Source organism: Brienomyrus brachyistius, chromosome 3 (assembly GCF_023856365.1).
Source record: "Brienomyrus brachyistius isolate T26 chromosome 3, BBRACH_0.4, whole genome shotgun sequence".
NCBI lineage: Eukaryota > Metazoa > Chordata > Actinopteri > Osteoglossiformes > Mormyridae > Brienomyrus > Brienomyrus brachyistius.
In genome coordinates, this window is record NC_064535.1 from 8,433,947 (window position 1) to 8,459,854 (window position 25,908).

The 25,908-nt window shown below is 44.5% G+C and overlaps 2 protein-coding genes across 4 annotated transcripts in view; one reads left to right on the top strand and one right to left on the bottom strand.

Annotated features, from left to right (window-relative positions):
- Window positions 1-25,908, bottom strand: part of kcnq5a (potassium voltage-gated channel, KQT-like subfamily, member 5a) — a 75,634-nt gene that overhangs the window by 16,424 nt on the left and 33,302 nt on the right. The window contains exons 2-5 of the mRNA XM_049009002.1: window positions 14,403-14,493; window positions 11,340-11,466; window positions 4,521-4,696; window positions 2,206-2,331 (exon numbers count right to left, since the gene is read on the bottom strand). Coding sequence (XP_048864959.1) covers window positions 2,206-2,331; window positions 4,521-4,696; window positions 11,340-11,466; window positions 14,403-14,493 — 520 coding nt within the window. The remainder of the gene's footprint in view (window positions 1-2,205; window positions 2,332-4,520; window positions 4,697-11,339; window positions 11,467-14,402; window positions 14,494-25,908) is intronic.
- On the top strand, window positions 7,498-10,568 carry LOC125739171 (uncharacterized). 3 transcript variants are annotated; one of them, XR_007397083.1, is made up of 5 exons: window positions 7,498-7,774; window positions 8,780-8,973; window positions 9,066-9,233; window positions 9,345-9,440; window positions 9,626-10,568. XR_007397083.1 is itself a non-coding variant. In XM_049008999.1 (5 exons), exons 2-5 carry the CDS (start codon window positions 8,482-8,484, stop codon window positions 9,932-9,934), a joined length of 1,065 nt encoding a protein of 354 aa, XP_048864956.1. In that variant the 5' UTR covers window positions 7,502-7,774; window positions 8,362-8,481; the 3' UTR covers window positions 9,935-10,568. The 3 variants fall into 3 exon arrangements, 2 of the variants coding, with proteins under 2 accessions (XP_048864956.1, XP_048864955.1); XM_049008999.1 differs by having other exon boundaries at window positions 7,502-7,774; window positions 8,362-8,973; XM_049008998.1 differs by lacking the exon at window positions 7,498-7,774 and having other exon boundaries at window positions 7,781-8,973.

Below are 25,908 nucleotides of genomic sequence, written 5' to 3' on the forward strand. Positions count from 1 at the left end.
TGATTTGACTTATTCATTTATATATTTACAGTTTTGGGCAAGTTACTCACAACAGTAATCCAGTAAAGACAGAGGTAGAAAGTTCAGGTCCAGAAAGTACACATCCAGACCAAGGTTTTGTTTCAACCAACCAGTTGAGTGACTGTGACTGCGACTCTTTATGTCGCATAAAGGAAATTACTACTTCAGGAAAGCAGGATCAGCCAGTTCCTTGGAGCAATTGATGTCAAGGGCCTTAGTCAAGATCCCAACAGTAGAATCAATCTGACAACCATGGGATTTGGCCCAGTAACCTTACGATCACAGGCATGAGTCCTAACCCGCAAAGCTACATGCCACCTCTCACTGACTTTTAACAGTCCTTTACTTCCTTATTTCCTTGAAATCGGCTTGCAGTGGTGTGCCTGAATCGCTCTTTGAAATGATCATATAGGAGACATATTGAACTGAACTTGCAGGATAGTGCTACTACACTAAACTCATTTGAGTATTCTAACGCATTTTACTGTAAATCGCCACTAGGGGCAGCAGCACTAGACATCAGAGCATCAGAGACTTCACCTATGGCAACCCCAGCAGTACCCCTGGATGAACAGCCTGTCTCGTGGCTCTTGTCTCGTGAAGCCTTAGACGACGACATGTGGTAGAGTACAGTGACAGCAAAACTGTTTCCTTGGACCAGAAATGTTGGTGAACACAAGACACAGTAACTTAAGACAAAGTTGTAGACAACACAGAATATTAATAGCAGCAAAAGAAAACAAGAACCCAGAGGAGTACTGTAAACCTAGTAATTTAGTCTTACGTGAAGTTTTAAGACCAGCAATCTTGCTACGCATGCATGCAAATCTCTTTGTTCCCCAGTGCAATTTCTTTATTGCTTTGTCCAATTAAAACAATAAGTATCTCTAGCCAAACAAGCCTTCAACCATTTGATTGTTTGCCTGTTTGGCCTGGACATGGTTTGAGAAACCACATGTACACTCCTCAGTTTTCCTCGCTAATAAATGGGAGGCTCAGGTTCTCTGTCAAATAACAAACGGGCCAAAATAAACTGGAGGACTCCGGTAAGAGGGAGCGAAAGAGGCTAAGAATGGCCTATTAAAGTGAATCAGAATCCAGGTCTTTGAGAGAGCACAGTGTCATGCCTGGTCAGGAGTCTGCCCCGTAAGTGTGCTGGACAGCTGTCTGCTCAGACAGGAATCTGATCAGAGACGTCACATGACAGCACTGAGCAGGCGTACCCAAGCACTGTGTCATTCAAACTCCCTGCTCTTACATGAACTCCAAATGCTGAATATGTCTGCTGCAGTCGAATGGAACAAAAAGGGAGGGAAAAAAATAGCGCCTGGCCGATTCGTTTAAGGACCCATAACGCTTAGCGAAAACAACTGGCCATTTGTAAAAAAGCTTATTATTCATATGACCTGTACCTGCTTCAACCTGAAAGCTTTAAAACATGCTACAGTACATGCTAATTTCCATTCCTGTATTATGAGGACATGGTCGTAGCTACTAGGGTAACTATCAAATAAATAATCAAAGCACAAAATATTCCCAACTTCCATTTTCTACAAGTGCAGCTATTGCAATGAACCTGTGTGCCCTGTATCGTAGAGCCTTGTAATGCATATTCATGATGCAACTATTATAATGTGCAATATATATAGCTATATTATAGCTATAGAAAACGTGGAACCTCTCTCCTATCACGAGAACTGAATAACTGACCCACTTGAGTACAACGAAAGGCTTGCGATTGAGGGTCGTTTGAATACGGCCACAGTCATTTTGCCTTAATGTGACTCGTTGCCGAAATCATCACGATTTGTGTGTTATTGCTTGGAATCCAAACCTTTACAATAAACAGTAGCCGGAGAACAACAGTGAGTTCCTCTGACAGCCCCAGTAGAGAGAGACAGAGAGCTCCCTCCAGTTCTCCACGACGCACCACATTTTTCACGGAAACTCTCCTAGGATAAACATTTAGAGGGAATGAAGGAGATACTGAACCAGGGAATGAGACTGAAAGGACCCCAAAAACCATCTGTGAAGTGTGTTTTGAGGAGTGCTGTGTTGTTTTGTCTCCAGCGCGACAGAGCCAAGCGCGCGGCGGAGCTACGCGTGACCTGCAGGGACATTCTTAAAGCCTACCGCGTCCTAACAGGCGTGTCACCACAGTGGAATTATGGGAAAAACGCTCACCATGCCCCACCACAGAGCATCAGCGTACGTGGCAAACTCTGTGTTGAACTCTTTCTCCACCAGGTACACCAGGAAAGAGGAGAAGATGAGAACGAGGAAGCCAATGTACCAGGCTGTGGCGAGTTCCTGCGAGAGAAAAGCCATACGCACACTGAGCTCCGCAGCAGCTCAAAATGGCCGCCGATCCAGACCAGAAACAAGGGGGATGAAAGAAAACAACAACCATGCCACAGACTGGACTCTACATCACAGACCATGATGGTATGTTGGTACGAGCTATAAACCACAGACTTTTTTCAACTTGACCAAGCCTGCAAGGAAAGGGCCTGCCTTACTGTGTGCCTACTTTACAGTGTATCTACATTACTGTGGGCCTACCTTACAGTGTATCTACATTACTGTGGGCCTACCTTACAGTGATCCTACCTTACAGTATATCTACATTACTGTGTGCCTACCTTACAGTGTATCTACATTACTGTTGGCCTCCCTTACTGTGATCCTACCTTACAGTGTATCTACATTACTGTGGCCCTGCCTTATTGTGATCCTACCTTACAATGTAACTACATTACTGTGGGCCTACCTTACTGTGACCCTACCTTACTGTGGAACTGCCTTATCATGGGTCCACATTAGTGTAGGCCTATCTTATTATGGGAGCTACCTTACTGTGAACCTACCTTACACTGCACCTACATTAATGTGGACCTACCTTTCAGTGGGCCAACTTTACAGTGCACATCCATTACTGTGGACCTACCTTACTGTGGGTCTGTTTTACAGTGCGCCTACCTTACTATGGGCCTACGTTATCGTAAGTCTACTTTACAGTGCACATCCATTACTGTGGACCTACCTTCCTGTGGGCTTACCTTACTGTGGGCCTACTTTACAGTGCACCTGCATTACTGTGGACCTACCTTTCTGTGGGCCTACTTTATAGTGCGTCTACATTATTATGGACCTGTATTACGGTGCACCTTTCTTACTGTGGACCTACTTTACAGTGCACCTATCTTACTGTGGACCTACTTTACAGTGCACCTATCTTATTGTGGACCTACTTTACAGTGCACCTGCATTACTGTGGACCTACCTTTCTGTGGGCCTACTTTATAGTGCATCTACATTATTATGGACCTGTATTACAGTGCACCTGTCTTATTGTGGACATATTTTACAGTGCACCTATCTTATTGTGGACCTACTTTACAGTGTACCGATCTTATTGTGGACCTACCTTCCTGTGGGCTTACCTTACTGTGGGCCTACTTTACAGTGCACCTGCATTACTGTGGACCTACCTTTCTGTGGGCCTACTTTATAGTGCATCTACATTATTATGGACCATTATTACAGTGCACCTTTCTTACTGTGGACCTACTTTACAGTGCACCTATCTTATTGTGGACCTACTTTACAGTGCACTTATCTTATTGTGGACCTACTTTACAGTGCACCTGCATTACTGTGGACCTACCTTTCTGTGGGCCTACTTTATAGTGCATCTACATTATTATGGACCTGTATTACAGTGCACCTGTCTTATTGTGGACCTATTTTACAGTGCACCTATCTTATTGTAGACCTACTTTACAGTGTACCGATCTTATTGTGGACCTACCTTCCTGTGGGCTTACCTTACTGTGGGCCTACTTTACAGTGCACCTGCATTACTGTGGACCTACCTTTCTGTGGGCCTACTTTATAGTGCATCTACATTATTATGGACCTGTATTACAGTGCACCTGTCTTATTGTGGACCTACTTTACAGTGCACCGATCTTATTGTGGACCTACTTTACAGTGCACCTGTCTTATTGTGGACCTACTTTACAGTGCACCTGTCTTATTGTGGACCTACTTTACAGTGCACCGATCTTATTGTGGACCTACTTTACAGTGCACCTATCTTACTGTGGACCTACTTTACAGTGCACCTATCTTATTGTGGACCTACTTTACAGTGCACCTATCTTATTGTGGACCTACTTTACAGTGCACCTGCATTACTGTGGACCTACCTTTCTGTGGGCCTACTTTATAGTGCATCTACATTATTATGGATCTGTATTACAGTGCACCTGTCTTATTGTGGACCTACTTTACAGTGCACCGATCTTATTGTGGACCTACTTTACAGTGCACCTGTCTTATTGTGGACCTACTTTACAGTGCACCGATCTTATTGTGGACCTATTTTACAGTGCACCTATCTTATTGTGGACCTACTTTACAGTGCACCTATCTTACTGTGGACCTACTTTACAATGCACCTATATTACTGTTGACCTACCTTACTATAGACCTACCTTACTGTGGGCGTAGACCACTGATCCCAGAAGCTTCCAGGTGCCGCCCCGCCGGTCCATCCGCACCATGCGCAGGATCTGCAGGAAGCGCAGGCTGCGCAGAGCAGAGGTGGCGAAGATGTTGCCCTGGCTGCCCGCCGACACCACAGCCACCGAGGCAATTAGCACAATGATGTCTGTGTACAGGGAATGGGGGTCAGTGCACAGGTTTCATGAACAGGTACCACACAGCAGCATGCAAGGGCTACTGCCTGCACTTTAGATTGGTATTGTTATTGTGCAGTATAGTTATTGTGTATTGTTACTGTTATATGTGCACTGTGATCACGGAGGAAGGCGGATGAAGGGTAACGCTTCACATTAACTGCACCTTCATAATGCTTTTATATTGCATTCATAAAACGTTCCATACACCTTCATAATGTATTCATAAAACATTCATAAGCATCATGCATGCATACCTTAACATCCTAACATCCCTTAACAGCTGTAATATACATTCATAACAAACATTATATAATAATATCAAACATTATAATTGTATAATTATGTAATGTTTGATATTAATGTATGTTAAAGCTGTTAAGGGATGTTAAGATGTTAAAGTGTACTTGTATGCTGCTTATGAATGTTCTATGAATGCATTATGAAGGTGACCTGAATGTTCTATAAATGCATTTTGAAGGTGCACTTAATGTAAAGCGTCACCCAATTAAGTAAACCTTCACCTTAACCCTTATAGACCCTAGTAAGTGTTCCACACAGTTAGCCATTTGGCTACTAAGCTAAATATCAGTATCCAACTAGGCAACAAAAACATCTACAGTAGAGATGCAGCTTAGCTGTGCCCTTAATTTAGATCTACAGCATCAATGTTCTTCATGGTAATATTTTGTCGGCTAATTGACGTGATTCAGAAGCTGTCTGGAGAGCCGGCCAGTCCTGCACTTGCAGCACTTTTCGCCAGTGACATCGTCGCTGTGGGACAGACAATGGAGGTCACAGATGGGCCGGTTGGATGGAAGCAGCAGATAGACTCAGAGCTGCCTGGCATTCCTTCCGTAAGTGAGCTAGCAGCCGCAGGACAGAGGAGCACCGAAGCTGCCGTTATCCTTTGCGCACTTGTGTTTTCCCCACAGACCCACGTATCTAAGGGCATCTTGCCATTTTGTGCCTGGGACCCTTGTAGAGCAGCTTGGCCCATCGGAAGGGAACAGAGGGTGTCCAGAGTTCTCCCCTATCCCAGAGGCAGGTAACAAAAACACACACGGAGCATCGACTAAATGATGAGACTCAGGTTTCTTTCGTCTTTTTTCCAGAGAATCTGAGGACAAAGAGGCCCCTGGGGGAGTTTACAAGAACCCATTTCCTCTGGAAAAATAACACAAAATCCTGAAAAAACACAAACACTTTAAGGAGGGAATCACTTATGCCTACACAGGGATAGTATTGTATTTCCCAAAAATCACATCGATCAAGTTTGTCTCTCTCTTTTTTTGATGGTACAGAAAACGAAACAGGACACTGAATTATCATATTTGTACCATGTCCTTTTGTTATACGCATTTATTTTTTCCTTCACATCAGCGGGATCACTATGTGCTACAATGTGTCTCTCTGCGGGGTAGAGAGGTCACCGGGAAAAGGTCAAAGGGCGATGTCGAATACTGTGTCTTCTAAATGACAAACACATGTTGGGCCTCGGGAGGAAGTATGGGTCTCCGCAGAGAGACACGGAGATCGTTTGCAGCTCCACTTCCAGAGTATCCCTGTACAGCTGCCCTTTTACCACCCAGAGGACGTCATTATAACTTCAAGGCTGGGAAGTGCTGTTCTCCATAGATGTCAAACCTTCTAAGTTCTCGTTAACTAAAGCTCAATTTCAGCCACTTAATTCTTAAACGATCCCTAAGTTACGTTGAAACTCGTCACAAACAAGAGCGAGATCAAAACAAAACCCTACATTTATCAAAATCACATAGATTTGCCAGGAAGAGAAAGCAGAACTGCTTGGCATGGTACTGGCATTCCTGAAAACTCAAAGGCGAATCCCTAATTTATAGACGGCACCACAAATTATCAGCGGCCTATTCAAATATCCATTCTTCACGTTAAGAACCTTAAAAAAATACATCCAACAGAATGTTCAGAAGGTGTTTTACTTGTTTAAACCGATTTTAAGTCATCCTTATGAGACTTCTTTTGCTATTCTGCTACTGTAATCACCCATCCTGTGAATACAGTGCCTGCAGATTGGGATTTTCACCGGCGTCGAACTTTACATCCCGCTTTCATTTTCTCCTCACACAGTAGCTCGGAAAGTTCAACCTGAGCTGCTTTTAACAAGCCCGCTCCCCTGACGCAGACTGGTCATTTTCTGCTTTCCTGTCAGCTCTGCATGAATACTTTTCCAGTTTCCCAACAGTCTGTAAATAACGGCGCTGGATGAATTCCCAGCTAACTCCGCAACCGGGCTGCTGGCTCTAGTAACCCGGAGACCTGAGACATTGGTGTCAGACGGGGGAGGTCACTTAATTGGGTCCGGTTTCCACAGGCCTCCCATTCAGTAGCCAGGTCAGGCTGTGTTGACGTGCGTTCATCCGGGAACGGTAGCCCAGACCCTAGTTTCCCAATGGCAGCCTGCCGCACGCAAAGCAAGCCATGGAGAGCAAACAGACGAAACCTTCGTCTGGTTACCTTACAACGCCAGGCACTTCTTCCCCCGTTAATGCGAGCCACATGTTGGCCTGGTCGCGATTTCCAGCCCTGAGCGGAGTTTAGCAATGCCTCTACGCCTCTCAATGAAAGTATTGGTTATTTACCCCTGTCATCTGGACTCCCCCTCGTCCTTCCTACGTAACATCAAGAGCTGCCACTGTCACAGCTTCTCTGGTGATGAAGAAGATCTTTACACAAAGCATCCCTACACTGTAAACCCTAATGCTGTAACTAATTGATTGAACTGAGTTGTATTAACTTAAATAATTACAATTAGTTTATATTAATTAACCTTTATGAGTATTTAGAACTTTTTCTTATTTATGAGTTTGTAAAAATTAAACCTTTCAAGTAAGATGGAAAATTTTGCTGGTTTAATTTAAACAAAATGTCTCTTTAAAGTTTTATTAACTCAAAATCTTTCAGCCTTGTGATTTTGCGTATGACGTCATCCAGGTTCACGTCAACTGTCTTGCCCGCGCTTATTCCTCGTTCGTTTTTTTCAAGATGGCGGATCGGCCTCGCTTGACACTACAGTAAGTAAAATATTGAAATATACAAATCCAATGAATCTTAAGCAAGTGTTTTAATCCATATAATCACAGTAACATTTAAAAGTAATGTAGATGCGTTTAGATGTGTTGCATTACAGAGTACGCGTTTAGCCCTGTTTAAATCTTGAGGCGAGGAAGCTCCTCATCCCGCGCTGTAGCTTGTTGGTCAATAAGAAACTTTTAACGTTAGTTCAGTGTTGGGAGCTGTTACTGACCAGCACAATGTTTATAAATTCAGGTAAAATTGAAATTAAAACATTTATGCCGCACTTATTTTTAAAACTGCGTTATCCACAACATGGAGTTTTATTTTGAAATACTTCGTTTGTGCGGCTTCTCAGCTGAAAGGTGTAATATTATTTATATAATATTAATTTCAATGGCGGATCGGACTCGTTACACGCTGTTCAGTAACGTTACGTAGTTAATGTATAACTAGGGATGTTCATCTCGGTTAATTTTCCCAACCGACAACCGCCGTTCGTTAACCGAACATTAATCATTAACATTAACATTAACCGAATCCTGAACGTTCTAAGATGTGGCCTCGTGATTTTCCAATTCCACAGTTTTCCTATGATGTTGAGCTAAGGCTTAGACAGGGAAATGATGAATTTGAGAAGAGCGGAAAGGGTCTAAAGTTGACAAGAGACCAAAAGCATGACATTCTGGAGAAGCTTGGCTCAACCATGTATGATTTTAAGGCGTACCCAGACGACAAACAGATAGGAAAAGTAGCAGAGGCCCTTGTCACAAAGCATCCTTGTTTGAAGGAGCCAGGCTCTGACACAGGTTGGAATGGGTGGAAAACCAGTTTAAAGTTCAAGATGGGCAACTTGAGAAACAAAATGAGGAAAATTGGATGTCTTGAGGTAACTGTTAATGCTGGGAAAAGAAGTCAAGGCCATCCTGAGAATGAACCATCACATTCTAAAATCAAGAAACCAAGACGTTCTGAGGTTAATTATTTGCCAAACTTTCCTCAAGGTGAGGATGAAGCATCTCTTGAAACAGTTAGACAGGAAATTGCTGTTGAAGTCCAGAAGACAGAAAAAAATACTAGTCTCATCCACAAGAACATGGAGAGAACTTTTGCTCTGCGACGACAGAACATTGTTAGCGGAAGCCCATCTGTGAATGAGTTTCTGAATCTCTGGCCTGCACTGCGTATAACATCTGAGGTAAATAATAATAATAATAATTGTTTTCTAGTGATTATTATATATTTTCTGATGTGGGTTTGTTTTATAAAATTCTCTTTTGTCCGATTTAGCTGTTTGCAGAGTACCAACGTGTTACAAATGAGAATTTGCCCAACAAATTCTATGCACAACTGGACTACCTCCTACCTTGTTTGATGACCATTTTAAGGCAAAAAGCATCCAAGACAGGCAAGACAGCAGATGCCCTGGCTAATCTTTTGAAAGTTCATGATGAGCAGGTATGGTTGTTGTCATAAGATGAAGTATTCTTTAAAATGTAATTAGATTTTTCTTTATTTCAGATATTTAGATGTTGTTTTTTTTCTTCTTCTTGTTTTTCATCTTTACAGGAACTGCATGATGTAAATTCACGACGGACTACCGTTATCAGAGGTCTTCCAGTTTTGCTGCGTGACAAAGACATAGGATTTTTTAGGACCACCCTGGTAAGCCTTCATTCATTGTTTTTACAATTATGCATGTTCTATTGCAAAGGTGAAGGTTGAGGAGCAACCTTTACTTACTAATATATTTGTAATTATCACTAGTTGATGAATCATGTAATATTGACTCAGTCATATTGATAATGTTCTAACATGAATATAACATGTCCCTGAATAATATTTTTTAGATTGATAATCCTGAAGTACTGACTGAGGATGCTCCAGTGTCCCTGCTTACAGTTGTTCATGAAAATGCTGCTGCTCCAATCCATTACGATCCAGTGAGGGTCTCAGTTGTCCTGGAGAATGAAGTGGTCACCACCCATAGCCAACTTCCAGAGGCCTTTCTTGTCTTGTTTGGATTCATGTATGCTCTTCACTTAAAATATCCTAAAGGACTTGCCAAAACTTTTGAATTTGTGCAAAAAGTTTTACTCGGCATGGATGACGGAAAACTGTCTCCTAGCGTGCAAACATTAAAGAATGAGTTGATGTAGAGCTACTTTTTTTTTCTCGTTTAATGAAGGCTGGCACTGGGGCAGTAACTTAAAAACATGTCAGTACGTGTAGTTTAAACTATACAGGAGTCACTTACCAGAATGCACTATTTTTATTTCTTTTTATGAATGCCGCAAGACTAAGTTTTATATGACTTAATGTATGTTTTAAAAATCAGGATATTTAATTTTGTCAAACTAAATCATTTTTTTTGAAGCTCATGTTTAAACAAAGTTGGTCATGTAAAATTCTGTTAAAAAATATTTTACAAAATAATTCTTCAAAAATATTTTTTTGTTACAAGTCATACTGGGTTTTATGCATTACTTTTTCCTGAATGTTTTTTTCCCCTGAGAATTTTCACCCTTTTAAAGGGTTACTTTACAGGTGTCATGTTGATTTGTTATATCAAATAGAACACCATAGAAAGTATTGTTATTCTTTTTCATTGTATTAACATTCTGGGCATACTTTATTCATTTTAAAATAGTGTTTATTGTAAATCTGTTACTGACAAACTGTTTTAAAGGTTTTGAGAAATTTGTATGTTTATAGAAGGCATGTTTACTGTAAACATTCATGTTGGTATTACCTGTTGGACATTTTTTGTTTAAAAATAAATGTTAAAAATGGTATTGTGTGTTTGCTTGAAATTACAGATGCGTTTTCATACATTTATAGTGTTTACAGATTTAGAATTTGGTTAATTTCATTTATGAAACTCAAAATGGAAAATTTAATTTAAAAAAATTATTACAATCAAAATGTATAAGCTGGGTGACTAAGTATTTAAAGTTGGGAGAAATTAAAAGAATTAAGTTAAATGCTATCAAAATGTATAAGCAGGGTGACTAAGTATTTAAAGTTGGGAGATATTGAAAAAAATAAGTTAATTGATCTCAAAATGTATAAACAGGGTAACTTGGGTATTTTAAGTAAGAACAAATTATTTTGCATGAGTACAACAAACTCAAAACTAGATTTTTCTGCTTACTTAAAATTATAATTTCACAACTTAAACAATTTGACGTAACTGATTACCTCAAATTTTTTGAGTTTTGCCAACTTATTCGGGATTACAGTGTAGGACTCCCTATGCAGTTCATAGTTGGCCGTAATAGGGAACAAGCAATAAAAGACTTTACAGGCAGCTAGGCAACAGAATGACCTATTGACCCAGCGGCCCACTCTGACCCTTTCCAGTTGTTGTAACGACTGACTGCAGAGCATCATGGGACTGTTTCAGAGTACCATTAAGGACCTGTCTCTGATGTGCTGACATGTTTGTGTCACTGGGAATGCCACGCTGACGAAACCCCATGATAACGTGCAGGAGGGGCGGGGCCCCGGTGAGGAGGGGCGGGGCCCCGGTGAGGAGGGGCGGGGCCCGGGTGAGGGACCCACCTATGACGCAGAAGGGCTTCCTGGCAAAGCGCAGACGGCCCTGCCAGCCCCGGTAGCGGCAGCAGCAGCCTGCAGACCAGATGCGGATGATGTACTCCAGGCCAAACACCACTATCATCACAAACTCCTGCGGGAGACAGGAAGGGGGGGGATTGTGACTGCAGGCGGGAAGCTCAGTTGGGCTGCAGTCGACAGAGCACATTAGCCTCCTGGGCTTTCAAGAAGCATGAAATCCTACAGCTCGCAGCCTAATATGCTGATCCGCGTTGAGCAAAACCAACATTACGGCCGTCATACTGCTTTCTTCTCACACCCCCCGACGGAAACAGCTCCAGTGCCGTTATTTGTTATTAATACACTTGACATCTACCCAGTCCAATTAACTCTGTTAATCTTTGATTTAATGAATGTACAGTTTGCCATGAAAACTTTGATAGGTGAATGGCTGCTGGAAAATGCAGCCCTCTTGAAAGCCAGCTTTGTGTTAGGAATCTGAATTTCGGTGCTCAATTGGGGGGGGGGGGGGGGGGGGTTCAGCGGGTTGGACCATTGAGCAAGGTCCTTAACACCATGAAATACTCCGGGGGGGCACCGGATAAAAGGCTGACCCTGTGCTCAGACCCCGAGCTTGATTCTCAACTAAAGTTGTATGTGTCTCTCAATGGAAAGCGAGACGGAATGAGTGAAAAGAAATTGCGTAAACAAAGCACCGTTTCATTCCTCAGGGCCATTTCCACTGTGTGTGACTTTCAATCGGAGGCCTACGGCTCGCTAGTATGGCCCAACACCCCACAACTCCTCGGCCATCTCTCTTGCCACTGGCTGTGGTGGTTCTCACTTTCCCAGCCGGGAGGAATGGGAAGCGGCACATCCCATTAAGGAGCGCCGGCCTATGGGGAAGTGGAAATGGGCACCAGCACCTGGGCTCACCGCTGCTCACACCTGGGCTCACCGCTGCTCACACCTGGGCACACTGCTGCTCACACCTGGGCTCCATGCACTGGTCCTGTGGGGGGCTAATTGCCCTCCCTCATTAACGGAATTAACAGCATATTTCTTCACCACTGACGCGGGCCCTCAAACTCTCTAACGCCTTGACCAATCTATTACCGGATCCCCACTGGTTCATGCCGGGTTGCACCCAATTACGGCCGGCGGTAACGATGCTGGTGTCCTGTAAAGCTTTGGCAGCATGTAAAGCTTTTCCTGTGGAACACAATGGACAGGAAAAAATGGAGACGTTGGTCGAACCTTTGCAGAGTCTGCTAGTCCTGGGGATACAACCTAAAGGCTTCCCGGTATCTGCCCACAAGATATTGCATTTCCATGATATGGGGGACAAAACAATACAAAGGGACCTTTGACCTCTTTATTTGACCTTTGACCTTAAGTGTGGCGCCTCCTCCGCCATCTTTGAGCATATGTTTCCATTGGCTTAGCAAAAAGCACGGGACAGAAAACGCACTTTGCTGAACATTCATCCCCTACGGCAGTCTAGCAGGAAATCAATACAGACAAGATGGAGAATCGATACGAAACTGAGGCAAGTTTTTAAACAAGGAGAGAAGCTCCTCTGTCATCAGGATACCCATGGGACCATGTTCAGGTGAATTATTATCTCATATGGGCCAAACAAAGAGAATTCTGGGATTGATTCATCATTGGACTAAACTAAACTAACCAATAATTTAGCGTCTCCGTTTTTTCATTAGTTTTAATTTGTCAAAAAATATTGCGATTAATCTCAAGTAACCTATAAACTGCATGCATCAATATGTTACTGACATATACCGTACTCACTGAAAGTCTTGGGATACTTGCGTTATTCAGTAAAAATATTGCAAATGTATTGGTCTTATAACAAAAATTATTCTTTCATTTGTTTACAGAATAATATATATCATATTAGGAACAACCGGAAGTTTTAAAGTAAAACATTTATTTCATTTAATAATAAATTGAAACCCAAACTATAGTTCTAAAAGAGTTATTCTGAGTTAAAAAGCTTATTATTAAACAGTCTCATTGGATGCTTTTTAATTAGTAACACCTTTGCAATAACATACTGTAAGACACCAAACTTTTGTGTTTAGTATCACATTGAGAGCCAATGACTGCAATCGCAATTAACAGCAAAATGGCAGGAACAGAAGTGAATGAATCAGTCAAAAAAATTATGACACTTAATAAAAAGAAAATGTCAATTGCTTGACAATGGACGTTTGTTATGAAACCAGTAAATTTAATAAGGAATAAAGCCAGCGTCCAAAGACTTTCTATGAGCACTGTACATTCCCTATGTAGTTAAATTACAGATTTTTTTTATGTACTTGCAGGACCTTCTGCACTGGCGATCTAGTGCAGTGCCCATGCAAATGAGACAGCAGGCAGTCTCGAATGCTGTCTACTCTCACAGGTCAGATAAGCTCCTCTCCATTAGGCAGTACTACTGCTCTGAGGCTTCCGTAACACGAAGAGCGCGTCTGTTTTTGTGCCGGTATATCCGATCCTCAGAGCCCCACCATAGCCTTCGGTGAGGCGGTGACAGACGCTGCCGTGACCTGAAACGTTTGGACACCATTTGGAAGTTCTGGCTGACCCGAAGGCCTTACTTTTGGCCCACCGACGGGGCGCAGATGCCTGAAAATGTACAGCTGGGCCTGCGACTCTATGATTCACCTCCTGTAGGCTGGACCGCACGTTTCTGCTTCAGCCCCTGGGATTGGCCCGTTAGGCTTTGAAGATAAATTTTGAATTAAACATGGATGAAATGTGGGTGTATATATGGTTTATGAGTCACGGTACTGGCCTGTTCAGAGCAGCACAATTTACTTTTATTGAATATATCATTGAGGGCTATTTTTATAAGCATAACTCCTATTACATCTGTGTGTAATTTCCATAAAGTACTGTGCCTCTCAGCAAGTAAAAAAAAATGCACCACAGTTCATCTACCCTGCTCCAAGGATGACAAAAAAACTAGCCAAAACATTCGGAACAGGCACGTGGACAGACGCCCTCGTTTAAGCACAGATGCTGAGCAGAGACAGCGAGGGGCCTTACCAGGATTAGGAGACAGTGAGATGAGAGGTCCTGGTGGGCAGGGATGGTAGAGAACACAGACAGGACCAGGCAGCCAAACACCAAGATGAAACTGTAGAGGCAAGAGCAGAAAGTCAGCTACTGTTACATCTATAAGACCCTGGAGGACCGTGAGATGTTCTGGGTCTGCCACTTTGCTAATAGCTACAGGCCCCAGAGACCGAAACAAACATTTTGTGTTTTCCATTAATATTCTCTTTAACGAGTTTCACAAACTCTTCTTTCCTTAAGCTTGAGATATTCAGTGAATAAAGTGTGGATCATTGCAAACTAGTTTTCTGACACAAAGCTCAGCGAGGATAATGTTTCGAAGTCCAGAAAAGACAGTGAACTGTAGTAATAGTAGTTAAATAACTAAAGGAAAAAGGAATTTCACAGGAAAGTGAAGTATCATTTAAGTAACAGTTACGTTCTTCCTACATCTAAAGACAGATAATTGCGCTGCAGCATTCCTGTAGTGCACAGTTTGCAGTACATCAGGTAATTCAGTAATCTCCATGGAGCATTTCACGTCAGAGAAACGGGATTACAATAAATCTGATAGCTGTATTCAAAAGAGGAGTAGGTGAAGTTTTAGATTTTTCTAAGAAACTAATAGAAGAACAGAGTAAAAGCAAAATTACTAAAACAGTTTTGCTAAAATCTTTCTAAAATAGATAGCTGCCATAACTCTGTTCTGTGTGTGTAAATTAAAACCACATTTTCTTCGGTGTTCTCTTTTCAATAAGTAGTTAACCTTTACAGTTTACATCGACATCAATATCATTTTAAAAAAAGCTCACTTAATGATTAACATGACTAAAATAATTCTAAAGAAACTGGCTGACCATTGCAGGTCAATGGAAATCTACCTCCAGAGTAACAATGGAAGTTTAAAGTTATACTATGTTGTTGATCTAATTACACCATTGAAAACTTCGTTTTCCTAAAATTCACTTATAAGTTACTTCGTGCAACATTTATTAAGTTTCTTTATTTAAGAAAGGATAACACTTTCAGTGATTATCACAAGTCGTTCTATGGAATTGGAACCTCTGCATGTACGCATAGAAGCCTTTGTGTTAGACTTGGGCAAAAATAACAAACCAAGAGTTCTTGAAGAAATTAAGAATGACAATAGAAAAAGGACATTTTCAATGGCTGGAGTTCTAAGTTCTAAGACAGAATAAACTCGGTGTTCTAAATGCCCACGGAGATCAAATGTTAAGCACTCACACGGTTTCAGGTTCCACCCTGTCACAGGGAATGTCACAGAATAACAGGATGGAAAGTAATAAAATCCTAGCAAGTGGAAGGGGAGGCTGCACTGTGAAAACAGCGGCAGGTGGAAGTGCTCTCTCCTGGCTCCAGGCAGACAACAGCTCTTTCACACACAAGGTCAACACAGATGGCCTCCAACAGACAGATGCCCAGCATGGACCTCCATGGTCCTGGGGAGCTGCTCCCACCGTGCGCCTCTTAAAGACAGTAACTGCCCATGAACAGGCAACATGACGCGAGTCTGCACTGCTGCGTGTGGGAGCTGGTAGGCCGTGAATTTGTGTGTGTAAAGAACAGCACTGAGATACTACCAGCCGTGGTCCACATGCTTAAGCTTCTGAAGAAGCCAAGGGAATTCAAATCAAGAGCATTTGGCATAAGGTGACTGATGCCAGTCAGTGCTAATTAGTCACACTCACTTGGTTGGTTAGCAAAGAGGCTTTTCTGCCTACATGGGCTGTCTGCTGTAGAAGCAGGTATACAGTTGTACAGTTGCCCCTGCTCAGGAATCCCAGTGATAGCCCATGTTCTGCATACAAAGGAACAGGACTTGTGTCTCTACCGAAGCTTCCTGTAGACAGAAGCAGCTAGGTGGCTCGTAGCCACAACTGACAACGCAAATCAGTAACATATATAGCTAACCTTTAGCGTTACAGTATTCATGAGTCATACAGTGTTGCTAACGCTTTAGAACCTTTTTGAAGCACCGTAAATTACCGGTTGCAGAGGAAATGGGAAATGTAAAAGTCTGTGTACGCCCACTGTACAGTACTAAATACATGTGATCGGTGTGTAGCACTGGAAAGTGCATGAAAAATCACGGTAACCATGTAGGATAACCCAGCTTGCACCATGGAGAGCACGGCTGGTGAGACCATAAGTATGAATGTCAGGGAGTTTGAATGAAATTCAAGTGACTGTGTGTGCTGAGCGCCAACCTGCAGAACTCGTGAAAGATTCACGAGGAACCTTCTGGAAAACGACATGAAGAGTGAAGGTGAAGAATGTCCTCTGTAAAAAAAAAAAAGGCAAAGCCTGCAATTTGCCTTGAAACCAGGGACATAGTGCCAGTCCTGTACCGAAGGACAATGATATGATGTAGACTCTTACAAACAGGCAGGTTTCTCTATGGAGCTGACTAGCTGGATTGTGTCCTGGTGGAATCATTGCATTTGAGGGCAAACTCTGGGTACGGGGCAGTGCTGTGACTGCTCGAGTCACCTTCCTGAGCTGATCTATCCCACCTGTTTCTCCACTCCCGTCTCAGATTGTATACCAGACTGTGATTCAGACCGTGACTGACACTGGCTGGCAGAACTTCCTGACTCAGGAATAGTGGTAGATGAGGAACACAGACAAGAAGAAAGCGGAGAGGGAAGATACCGTAAAAGCTGGCTCTGAGTGTTCCCATGCCCCCCTCTCGCTCCTGGCACGCCTGCCAGCTCCCTCCCCTACATGATTAATAACATCATTCATTTTCCATTAGGTTAATACAAACTAGACAGCCGGTAAACCGCTGTCCAAAGCACAATATTGCCTGAATTATAAGGGTTTCGTTTTGAGTTATTAACCGCTTTATACAAACAGTGGAAGGACATCTGGGTTTGATAGAGCCTGAGCTCCTAATAGCCCACTCAGTCTAAGTGACGGCCTGGGAGCTGGATCTGGTTACAGGTGGTGTTGCAGGGAGCCGCACGTGTTTGCGTGTCCCGGCACCGCGAGAGGATGAGCTCAGGAAGCAGCGGCAGGCTCGTTAGCCGCTGGAACTCACCCAGGCCCTTACAGTGTGCTTAGAGTTGTTATTCCATGGTACTCCACCAGGGGTGGGAGGCAGAAGCCTCAACACTGACCCAGGTGAGGAGCAGACTGTGAGCCTTGTGAACCCAGGGATGCTGGAGCAGCATGGATACCCTGGCAGATTCACGGGCCGCAACCCACCAGCAGCCCTCTATAGAGAGGCAATCTACCATTTTGGGCTTGTTTGGCACAATCTACCCCCGCCCTCCTTACCTAAAATGGTAGATTTTGGGGCCCACCAACAGCAAGGCGTAGTGGTGTATGCTTGGCTCATGGTGTCTGTTTAAGGTGAGTTACTGTCTTTCTGAGATTCACAGTGGGAGCAGTTCCCCAGGATAGGTTTTTGTCAAGGGCTCTCAGAATGTCTAGGTACACCCCTGCGTGAACCTCACTGTCAATTGAAGCACTGTATGCAGTGCGATTTGAATACAAAGTGCAGTGTTCAGCCTTGTCAACTGCTCCTTGCTCGGCCTACAAGGGCCCACGCGATTGGTCTCTAACCTGAATTGTCAATCGGATTTCATCGATCTCATTCGGCAACCGAAACAAGCTGAAAGTAGGTTTCGTCTTACTGCAGATTTGGTCAGTGCGGACATGTGACTGCACAGCCCGAACAGGGCTGAATGTTCAGCTTGTTAATTTTTAGATTTAACAGAACCGTGAACTCCGAGCAGCCACTGCCAGCAGTCATGACTATGAGTGACTCTCGTTGGATGTGATGCCCATGGGAAGAGGCCCCAAAGCACGAAGTAAAGAATGAAAGACATCGGAAGACAATATGATGGCTTGGCCCATCAAATATTTAGACTAATTTGCCCACTATGTTCTCACCATGATTAAAGGCCAGCAGCTGAGACGGCCCTGACTCGAGTGGATGTGACGCCGTATTGGAGCTGGAAGCACCCTGTGTGCGTCAAACTGCATGACCCAATAAGGAAGCGACTCTGACATTCCGGTCGTGGGACCTACTTGGTCATACTTCCCCCTGGCACAGAACGAGCGAGCGGGAAAGAGCTCGACAGGAGATGATCTATCGTGCTGTCGCGTGTCCCGCGTGGGGCGGGGGGGTGTATGAATCAGAGCCAGATGGATAGAGAAGCGAAGGCAGCGGTCGTACATCTTGCTGACCCCCTGCGATGTCTGAGCCTCGCTCTGTAGCCACACGACGGCCTGCTGTGCATCCAGCTTCTCTCCCTTGTCCACCCACAGCTCTGCAGACTGTATGCAGGCCTTCTTTGCATTTCCCCATGCCAATACCAGGACCTGCTGAGCATGCTTGTGTATTGCTGTCCATGTATCAGCTGTATCCATTTTTAAACCCGTTCAGTACACTCTCCGGTACCCGTCTGGAGGTCTCCCCAGCTCTCCGGAAGGAACCCATCAGCCAGCGCAGCGATATCACCTTAAATGCTGCTGACTGCCACCTATGGTCTTGTGTGTCTTTGGAAGCATGCTGGCTACATGGGTGTCTGCTCTGCCCGGTGCGGCACACTGCAGCATGTCATGGCTATGTTAATGACAAGGTGCCGTACAGAGTGGGTGCCACTAGAGATTTTGGGCCCGTGATAGCGTATCATATTGGGCCCCCAACCCAGACCAATCCAATGATGTTCCAAATTTTTTAGGGGCCCTGTCACTCAGGGAATCATCCAAAATCCCCCCCAGACTTCAAAAGCCACAAACCCCAAAAGCCACCCCAAACGTCACATTAGCCTGGAGCTGCTATCCAGGGTGCTGACCTCCCTGATCCGAATAACCATCAAATGGCTTTGTTTCCATGCCAGAAGCACCAGCCTGAACCAGGCAAAATGCTCTCCAGTGGTCTAACGCTCCACACTGCCCCACCCAGCCGTCCGTTAGTTGACTGTCGCCAGCGGTAATGGCCCCACATCTCCAGCGATACTGGCCTCACATTTCCAGTGGTAATAGCCCCACATCTCCAGTGGTAATGGCCCCACATCTCTAGCGGTAATAGCCCCACATCTCCAGCGGCAATGGCCCCACATCTCCAGTGGTAATGGCCCCACATCTCCAGCGGTAATAGCCCCACATCTCCTGTGGTAATGGCCCCACATCTCCAGTGGTAATGGCCCCACATCTCTAGCGGTAATGGCCCCACATCTCCAGTGGTAATGGCCCCACATCTCCAGTGGTAATGACCCCACATCTCCAGTGGTAATAGCCCCACATCTCTAGCGGTAATAGCCCCACATCTCCAGCGGTAATGGCCCCACATCTCCAGTGGTAACGGCCCCACATCTTCAGCGGTAATGGCCCCACATCTCCAGTGGTAATGGCCCCACATCTCCAGCGGTAATAGCCCCACATCTCCTGTGGTAATGGCCCCACATCTCCTGTTGTAATGGCCCCACATCTCCAGTGGTAATGGCCCCACATCTCCAGCGGTAATGGCCCCACATCTCCAGTGGTAATGGCCCCACATCTCCAGTGGTAATGACCCCACATCTCCAGTGGTAATAGCCCCACATCTCTAGCGGTAATAGCCCCACATCTCCAGCGGTAATGGCCCCACATCTCCAGTGGTAACGGCCCCACATCTCCAGCGGTAATAGCCCCACATCTCCAGTGGTAATGGCCCCACATTTCTAGCAGTAATAGCACCACATCTCCAGTGGTAATAGCCCCACATCTCTAGCGGTAATAGCCCCACATCTCCAGCGGTAATGGCCCCACATCTCCAGTGGTAACGGCCCCACATCTCCAGCGGTAATAGCCCCACATCTCCAGTGGTAATGGCCCCACATCTCTAGCGGTAATAGCCCCACATCTCCAGTGGCAATAGCCCCACATCTCCAGTGGTAATGGCCCCACATCTCTAGCGGTAATGGCCCCACATCTCCAGCACATCACTAGCACATGAGTTCCTGCATAGTGGACTCTGAGAACCGGGCAACAAAAAAAGAGAAGTCAGGGGAACAGTGTGTCAGGGAACTGCTCTGCCCAACACACATCTGTTGCTGAAGCATCTGGCCAGTTGTGAGGGTGAAGGTAGAGAGCCAAGTCTGACACCGGACTGAAAAACATCTACGCCTGGGTGAAAACAGAGGTTTTCATTATTGTTTCATATTACCGTTAGAATGCTGATTAAAACCAGATCAATCTGAACACTAGCAGGATTTTTTTAAAGGAAAGGCAACATTAAGAGACAAGGCACAAAACAGAGGGTATTACAATAGTACATATACAAAGGATTCAATAAATACAGACAGAAATTCTTGTCTATCTTACTTTTTACAGGGTCCGGAGCCTATCCCAGAGGCTTTGGGCACAAGGCAGTGAACAACCCAGGATGGGGCGCCAACCCATCGCAGTAAAAGGCACCAAATGAATGGAGCTTTACCTTGATCAGACCTGCTCTTAACAGTCCCACATCTTTAAACCCTTTTGCCTAACATCTTAAAAAGGTTCGTTCAGTCTCAGATTCCCAGCTTCACTTTGCAAGCAAGTGTCAGGTGAATTGTTAGAAACGGCAGCATCTCCTGCCTGCTTTTAAACTTGAATTTGAAAAATGTAACTCTATAAATTAGGATTTTGTCATTTTGTCCATCTGACTGGAGGATAGGCTCCCGCTTGGAGTCTTTTTTCTTCCTACTAGGGAGTTTTTCCTTGCCACTGTCACTTCTGGCTTGCTCTCTGGGGGCTTTGGGCAGGGATAATATAAAGTGCTTCGAGACACTGCAATGTTGTGAAAATGCGCTACACAAGTAAAACTGAATTGAACTGAATTGAATTAATCTCTCACAGATGCCTGAGTCACTCCAGGCTCCTCGGCTGCATTACCGTTGCCCATCCTGCTTCTGTTCCTCGTGCTGAATCCATCTCACCAACACCACAAGTGGTACTCAGTTGACTTTCGTTTTACCAGGTATCCAAAACACAACTGAGAACTACAAAGCTGATCATTGACCTTTCACCCAGGGTACACCAGTACGTTTACAAGCATCGTGTTCAAACATAATGCCTTGCACAGGAGTCCAATAACAACTTGGCTGTAGAGCTAAGACACCGTTCTTTACTATCATACCACTCCCGGCTAGAAGATAAGTGGTCCCTGTCATGGCTGTCAACCAAAGCTCCATTGGTGAACAGCCTCAGTGAGAGAAGCTGTTGAGCTGAAAAAGGGAGGCCTTTGGGCCAATGCTTGTATGAGGTCTTCTGACTGGAGTGGAGAAGTAACAACAGACCAGAAGGGCTGGAGGGAAGACAGTTATGAAGGCAAAAGTTTGTGCGTGGGAGGAGTTTGGAGAGTCCATGTGGAATGACATGATGGAAGTGCAAATCAGTGATAATATCCTCCAGTATGGTGGAAGATGCACCTTAAGAAGCTATTTGACCTGGGACATATTGGAGAACAGTGGGTATGTTCCAGAAATAGGTATTATAGATAAATGTAGACAGTCCAATCTATGTATGGTGCTATCCATCATTGCCCTAGCACAGATAGAGGTTCTTTTGTTCTCACACATCCCATCTTGGTCTTCTAAGAGACACATTTATACAGGCGAGTGAGCAATGCTTCGGGCCACAGGGTCAACCATTGTTCCAGCACGACTGGAGCAGCTTTTGGGGTTAAAGACCTCGTTCAAGGGGCCAAAACTGATAAGATTACCGTGCTGCCAACAGGATCTAAAATACTGACTTTCCTGACCTGGGCAAAGACTCATAACATACAGAATCACACGCTGCAGCATCTAAACAGCAACGTGGGCTCTGGCCTGGCTATGCAACGGGGAAAAAAACAATTCTCCATTGCACTCTTGATTTGTAGGAATATGCTATAAGTCTACATATACAAGTATATATGTGTGTGTGTGTATGTATAAACATGTATATATGCATATAGTATGCTTATGAATATGAAGTCTCAAAACCAATATTGTATGATAACCGGTCCCCGTATGAATGTAGCAAGAGACGTATTACATAAATATTTGGCACAAAGTCATTGAGAGTGGGTGTGGGCCGCCAAAAGGCTACATCTTTTCTCATGGCCGTGATCATTAAAGCTAGAAGAGACATTACTGCAATTTGCACTTGATGTCGTTGTTTTGGCTTCATCCGACCTAGACCTCCAGCGCAGCTTGCCCTTGAGCGTTTCAGTACCAAGTGTGAAGTGGCAGGAATGACAATCAGCACCTCTGAATCCATGTACCCTTACAGAAAATAGCGGATTCCTTCTTTCAGATGGGGGGGGGCGGGGGCCACCAGCTTTTAGCGGAGGAGTTTAAGTACCTCTGGATCATTAGAGTCAACACGAGATTGACAGGCAGATCATTGCGGTGGCTGTAGTTTTTCACGGTCAATGGCTAAGAGAATCACAATTTACCAGTCAATCTATGCCTCACCTATGGACATCAGCTATGATAATGACCCAGAGAACAAGGTTCTAAGTAGAAGTGGCCAAAATGAGGTTTCACTGTAGAGTTGCTGAGGGGTTCAGAGATTCAGTCTGTCTTAAAATAGAATTGCAGCTCCTTCAAACTGACAGAACTCTGCTTAGATGGTTCAGACATCTCATAAGGATTCTATGTCTGCATGGAATTATTCAGAGTGCATCCCAGTTGCTAGAGGCCCTGGGGCAGACCCAACTCCCAGTTGCCTTGGGAATGCCTGGGAATCTCCCAGAATGAGCCGGAGTCTGGGACATGTTCAATCCAGGCACTTGGCATACTACTGCCATGACCACTACCAGCAGAAGCAGTCTGAAGATGGATAGATGGATGGATGGATTTTAGAAATATGCTCATCTGATTGCCAGCTAATGGAAATTTGTTAGCAGTCCTCAAGCATGCATTCATTTGTCAAACTGGAGCCACAGGAAGGGCTCTGCTCTTGTACTCTTGAGTATCTTACTTAACATGAACCATTCCAGTTGATGTCTGTCTGTATTAAGGGGTAGAACTGTCAACCTTCCTTTGACCATGACCACAGTTCACACCTTGCTTTTATCAAAGCAGGTTCATTTTCTGTTTTCTATAATGCTATCGGGCCTGGGGAGTCGGGCAGCTAGTTGACCTTGGACCCCCCCAAAGGTTATTTTTCTCCCCAGTCATGAGTTTTTGGTTCCTTTCCTCTGCTGTCACCTGACTTCCCCCCCGCCCTTTTCCCTGTTTCATGCACCATTCTGTATAAATGATGATGTAATTTTACAGCCACACACTCTCCCCAAGTGCTTTGTGATGACTCTATTGCGAAAGGTGCTCCGTAAAATAAACTGAACTAAATAGACGAAACAATCGAATTAATATTTGCGCGCCAAGTCAATAAGTGGCACTCAAAAGATTCAAAATTCACTTTTACCACTTTCCATCCTGATGCCGTTTCACCGTAACTTAAAACCAAACATGGTTTTAGAATTAAGAATCTGTGACTGCAACCGAGCAGCTACCCTAACACTGAATATAATTTAGATATATTTGCAGAAAGTTAGGGTCCATCAGCTTGCATGCCAAGGGTCTGTTAACTAATCCAGCTGTTTATAACTTGTAGTGCAGTCGTCCAGACGGATCAGTAAGATTATACATGCGGTTTTATTTCTAAGCAACTACAAAACAATACAGAACCCTGTCATGGTTTCCAGGGGAAGATTAATCACACTTTAAAAATGAATAGAAATCCTCAGGAAAATAATAATAATTATTATAATAATAATAAATAAAAACTGTCACCGGCCGCAATTGCATACACTGCTTTGCCAGAAAATTCAGCCTTAAGAACAGGGTAAAATCCATGCCCAGGAGGGGCACAGGAGTGTGTGTTGTTAAAAAAAGTTAAAAAGCTTTGCACCAGAAGTTCACCAAAGGCGTGACAGGGTGTCCAACGTCTGCAAGGGGTCGTCCACACGTACTCCGAACTGAAGAATCAGTATGCCTTCATTTCTGATAACCCTCAGTGTCACCAACCTCACAGGTCAACTGCACTTCTAATCAGTGCCCTCCTCCTCAGTGACCAATCAGTACCCTCCTCCTCAGTGACCAATCAGTGCCCTCCTCCTCAGTGACCAATCAGTGCCCTCCTCTTCAGTGACCAATCATTGGTTTGGAATATATAAAAAAAAGACACAAACAGGAATAATGTGAAAGTGTATCGCCAAGATGGCCACAACGTTCTGCTCAAAGACGACCAAAAGATGATCTCAGGGCCCATCCATCACTTTTTCGTTCCGATGTGTTTTCCAGTTATGGTCAGGCAAAATGATGTCCTTTGATAAGGCCCCTTCGTAGAACCCGTCTCCACGGCAACCCGCTGTCAGCCTCTCAACCAGCACTTGGACAATTAACAAAATCTCCCTATTGCGGGAGAAGGCTGTAATAACTCGACATCATCGCGAGCCTGGGGGGGGGGGGGGGGGGTGGGGGCAGCAGCCAATTTTCCATGATGCCGCAGGCTTTTGAAGGTGGGGGCCAGTAGACCCAGAAGACCTGGCTCCATGGACGCGGAGGGGGCGGGGGACACGCCGGCCCCTCTTGCCCCCGTGTGATGGCTTTGACGGGATCATGTTTTAACAAGATCCAGATACAGCGGCTCCACGCAGGTCCAGCGACTGACAGAGCTAACAAACAGTCTCCTCAGCAGCAGGTTCCCATCAAAGTTAATTCCCCCATTTGCCCATCTCACTGCAACGCACGTGTGCGGCAACACTAAACATGATAGGTGCCCTCCTTACTCCAGCCTAGGGGCACAGCTACGCTAAACGTCATGTGCCCTTCTTGCACCAGACAAATAATACTCGCCATTGCTTATGCTGAAGTCATGACTGCCCATGTGCCTAAATTGTACTTTATGTGTATGGCAATGCAAAGGTCAAGGGGCCAACCTTATCATTAGCCAATTATATGCATTGAATTGAGCGTGACAGGAGTGAGGGCCAATCACCTTTTAGCAGGCGTCAGTGCCCCTGTGGCCCCGCCTCTGTATATATCCCTACAGAAATGTGATGACACCTGCGCGGTATGTTATGCCAGTGGTTTGCATTAAGGTTGCTGCCTGTGCAATGAACCCAGGATGCTACACTGCTCTTAAGGAGAGGACGACGCATAAGATGCCATGAACTCCCAGAGCTAGACATTCCGGTCCATTGCTTATGGATGTACTGGGTGATGGAGAGTGTTGCTCAGAACCAGCCTTTGCTAAGGGTGTCATGCTTTGTGGGTCTGCAAAAAGTATCACTTGACAAAAGTTGTCATGCCCTCATGTAGGCAAAATTTACCGTGGAGCTGTGACGCACCACAAACTACAAGGCTGAATTCTAATCCCGGCCCAGTCCTACCAGGAAACGCTCGCTGTTGCAGTCGGTGTCAGCACTGTCATTTCTAGCTGTATGGATTCACGTATTTCACAGGGCATGACAAACACGACACGCGAAGCAGTTACCCGGAAGCTAGTTCTG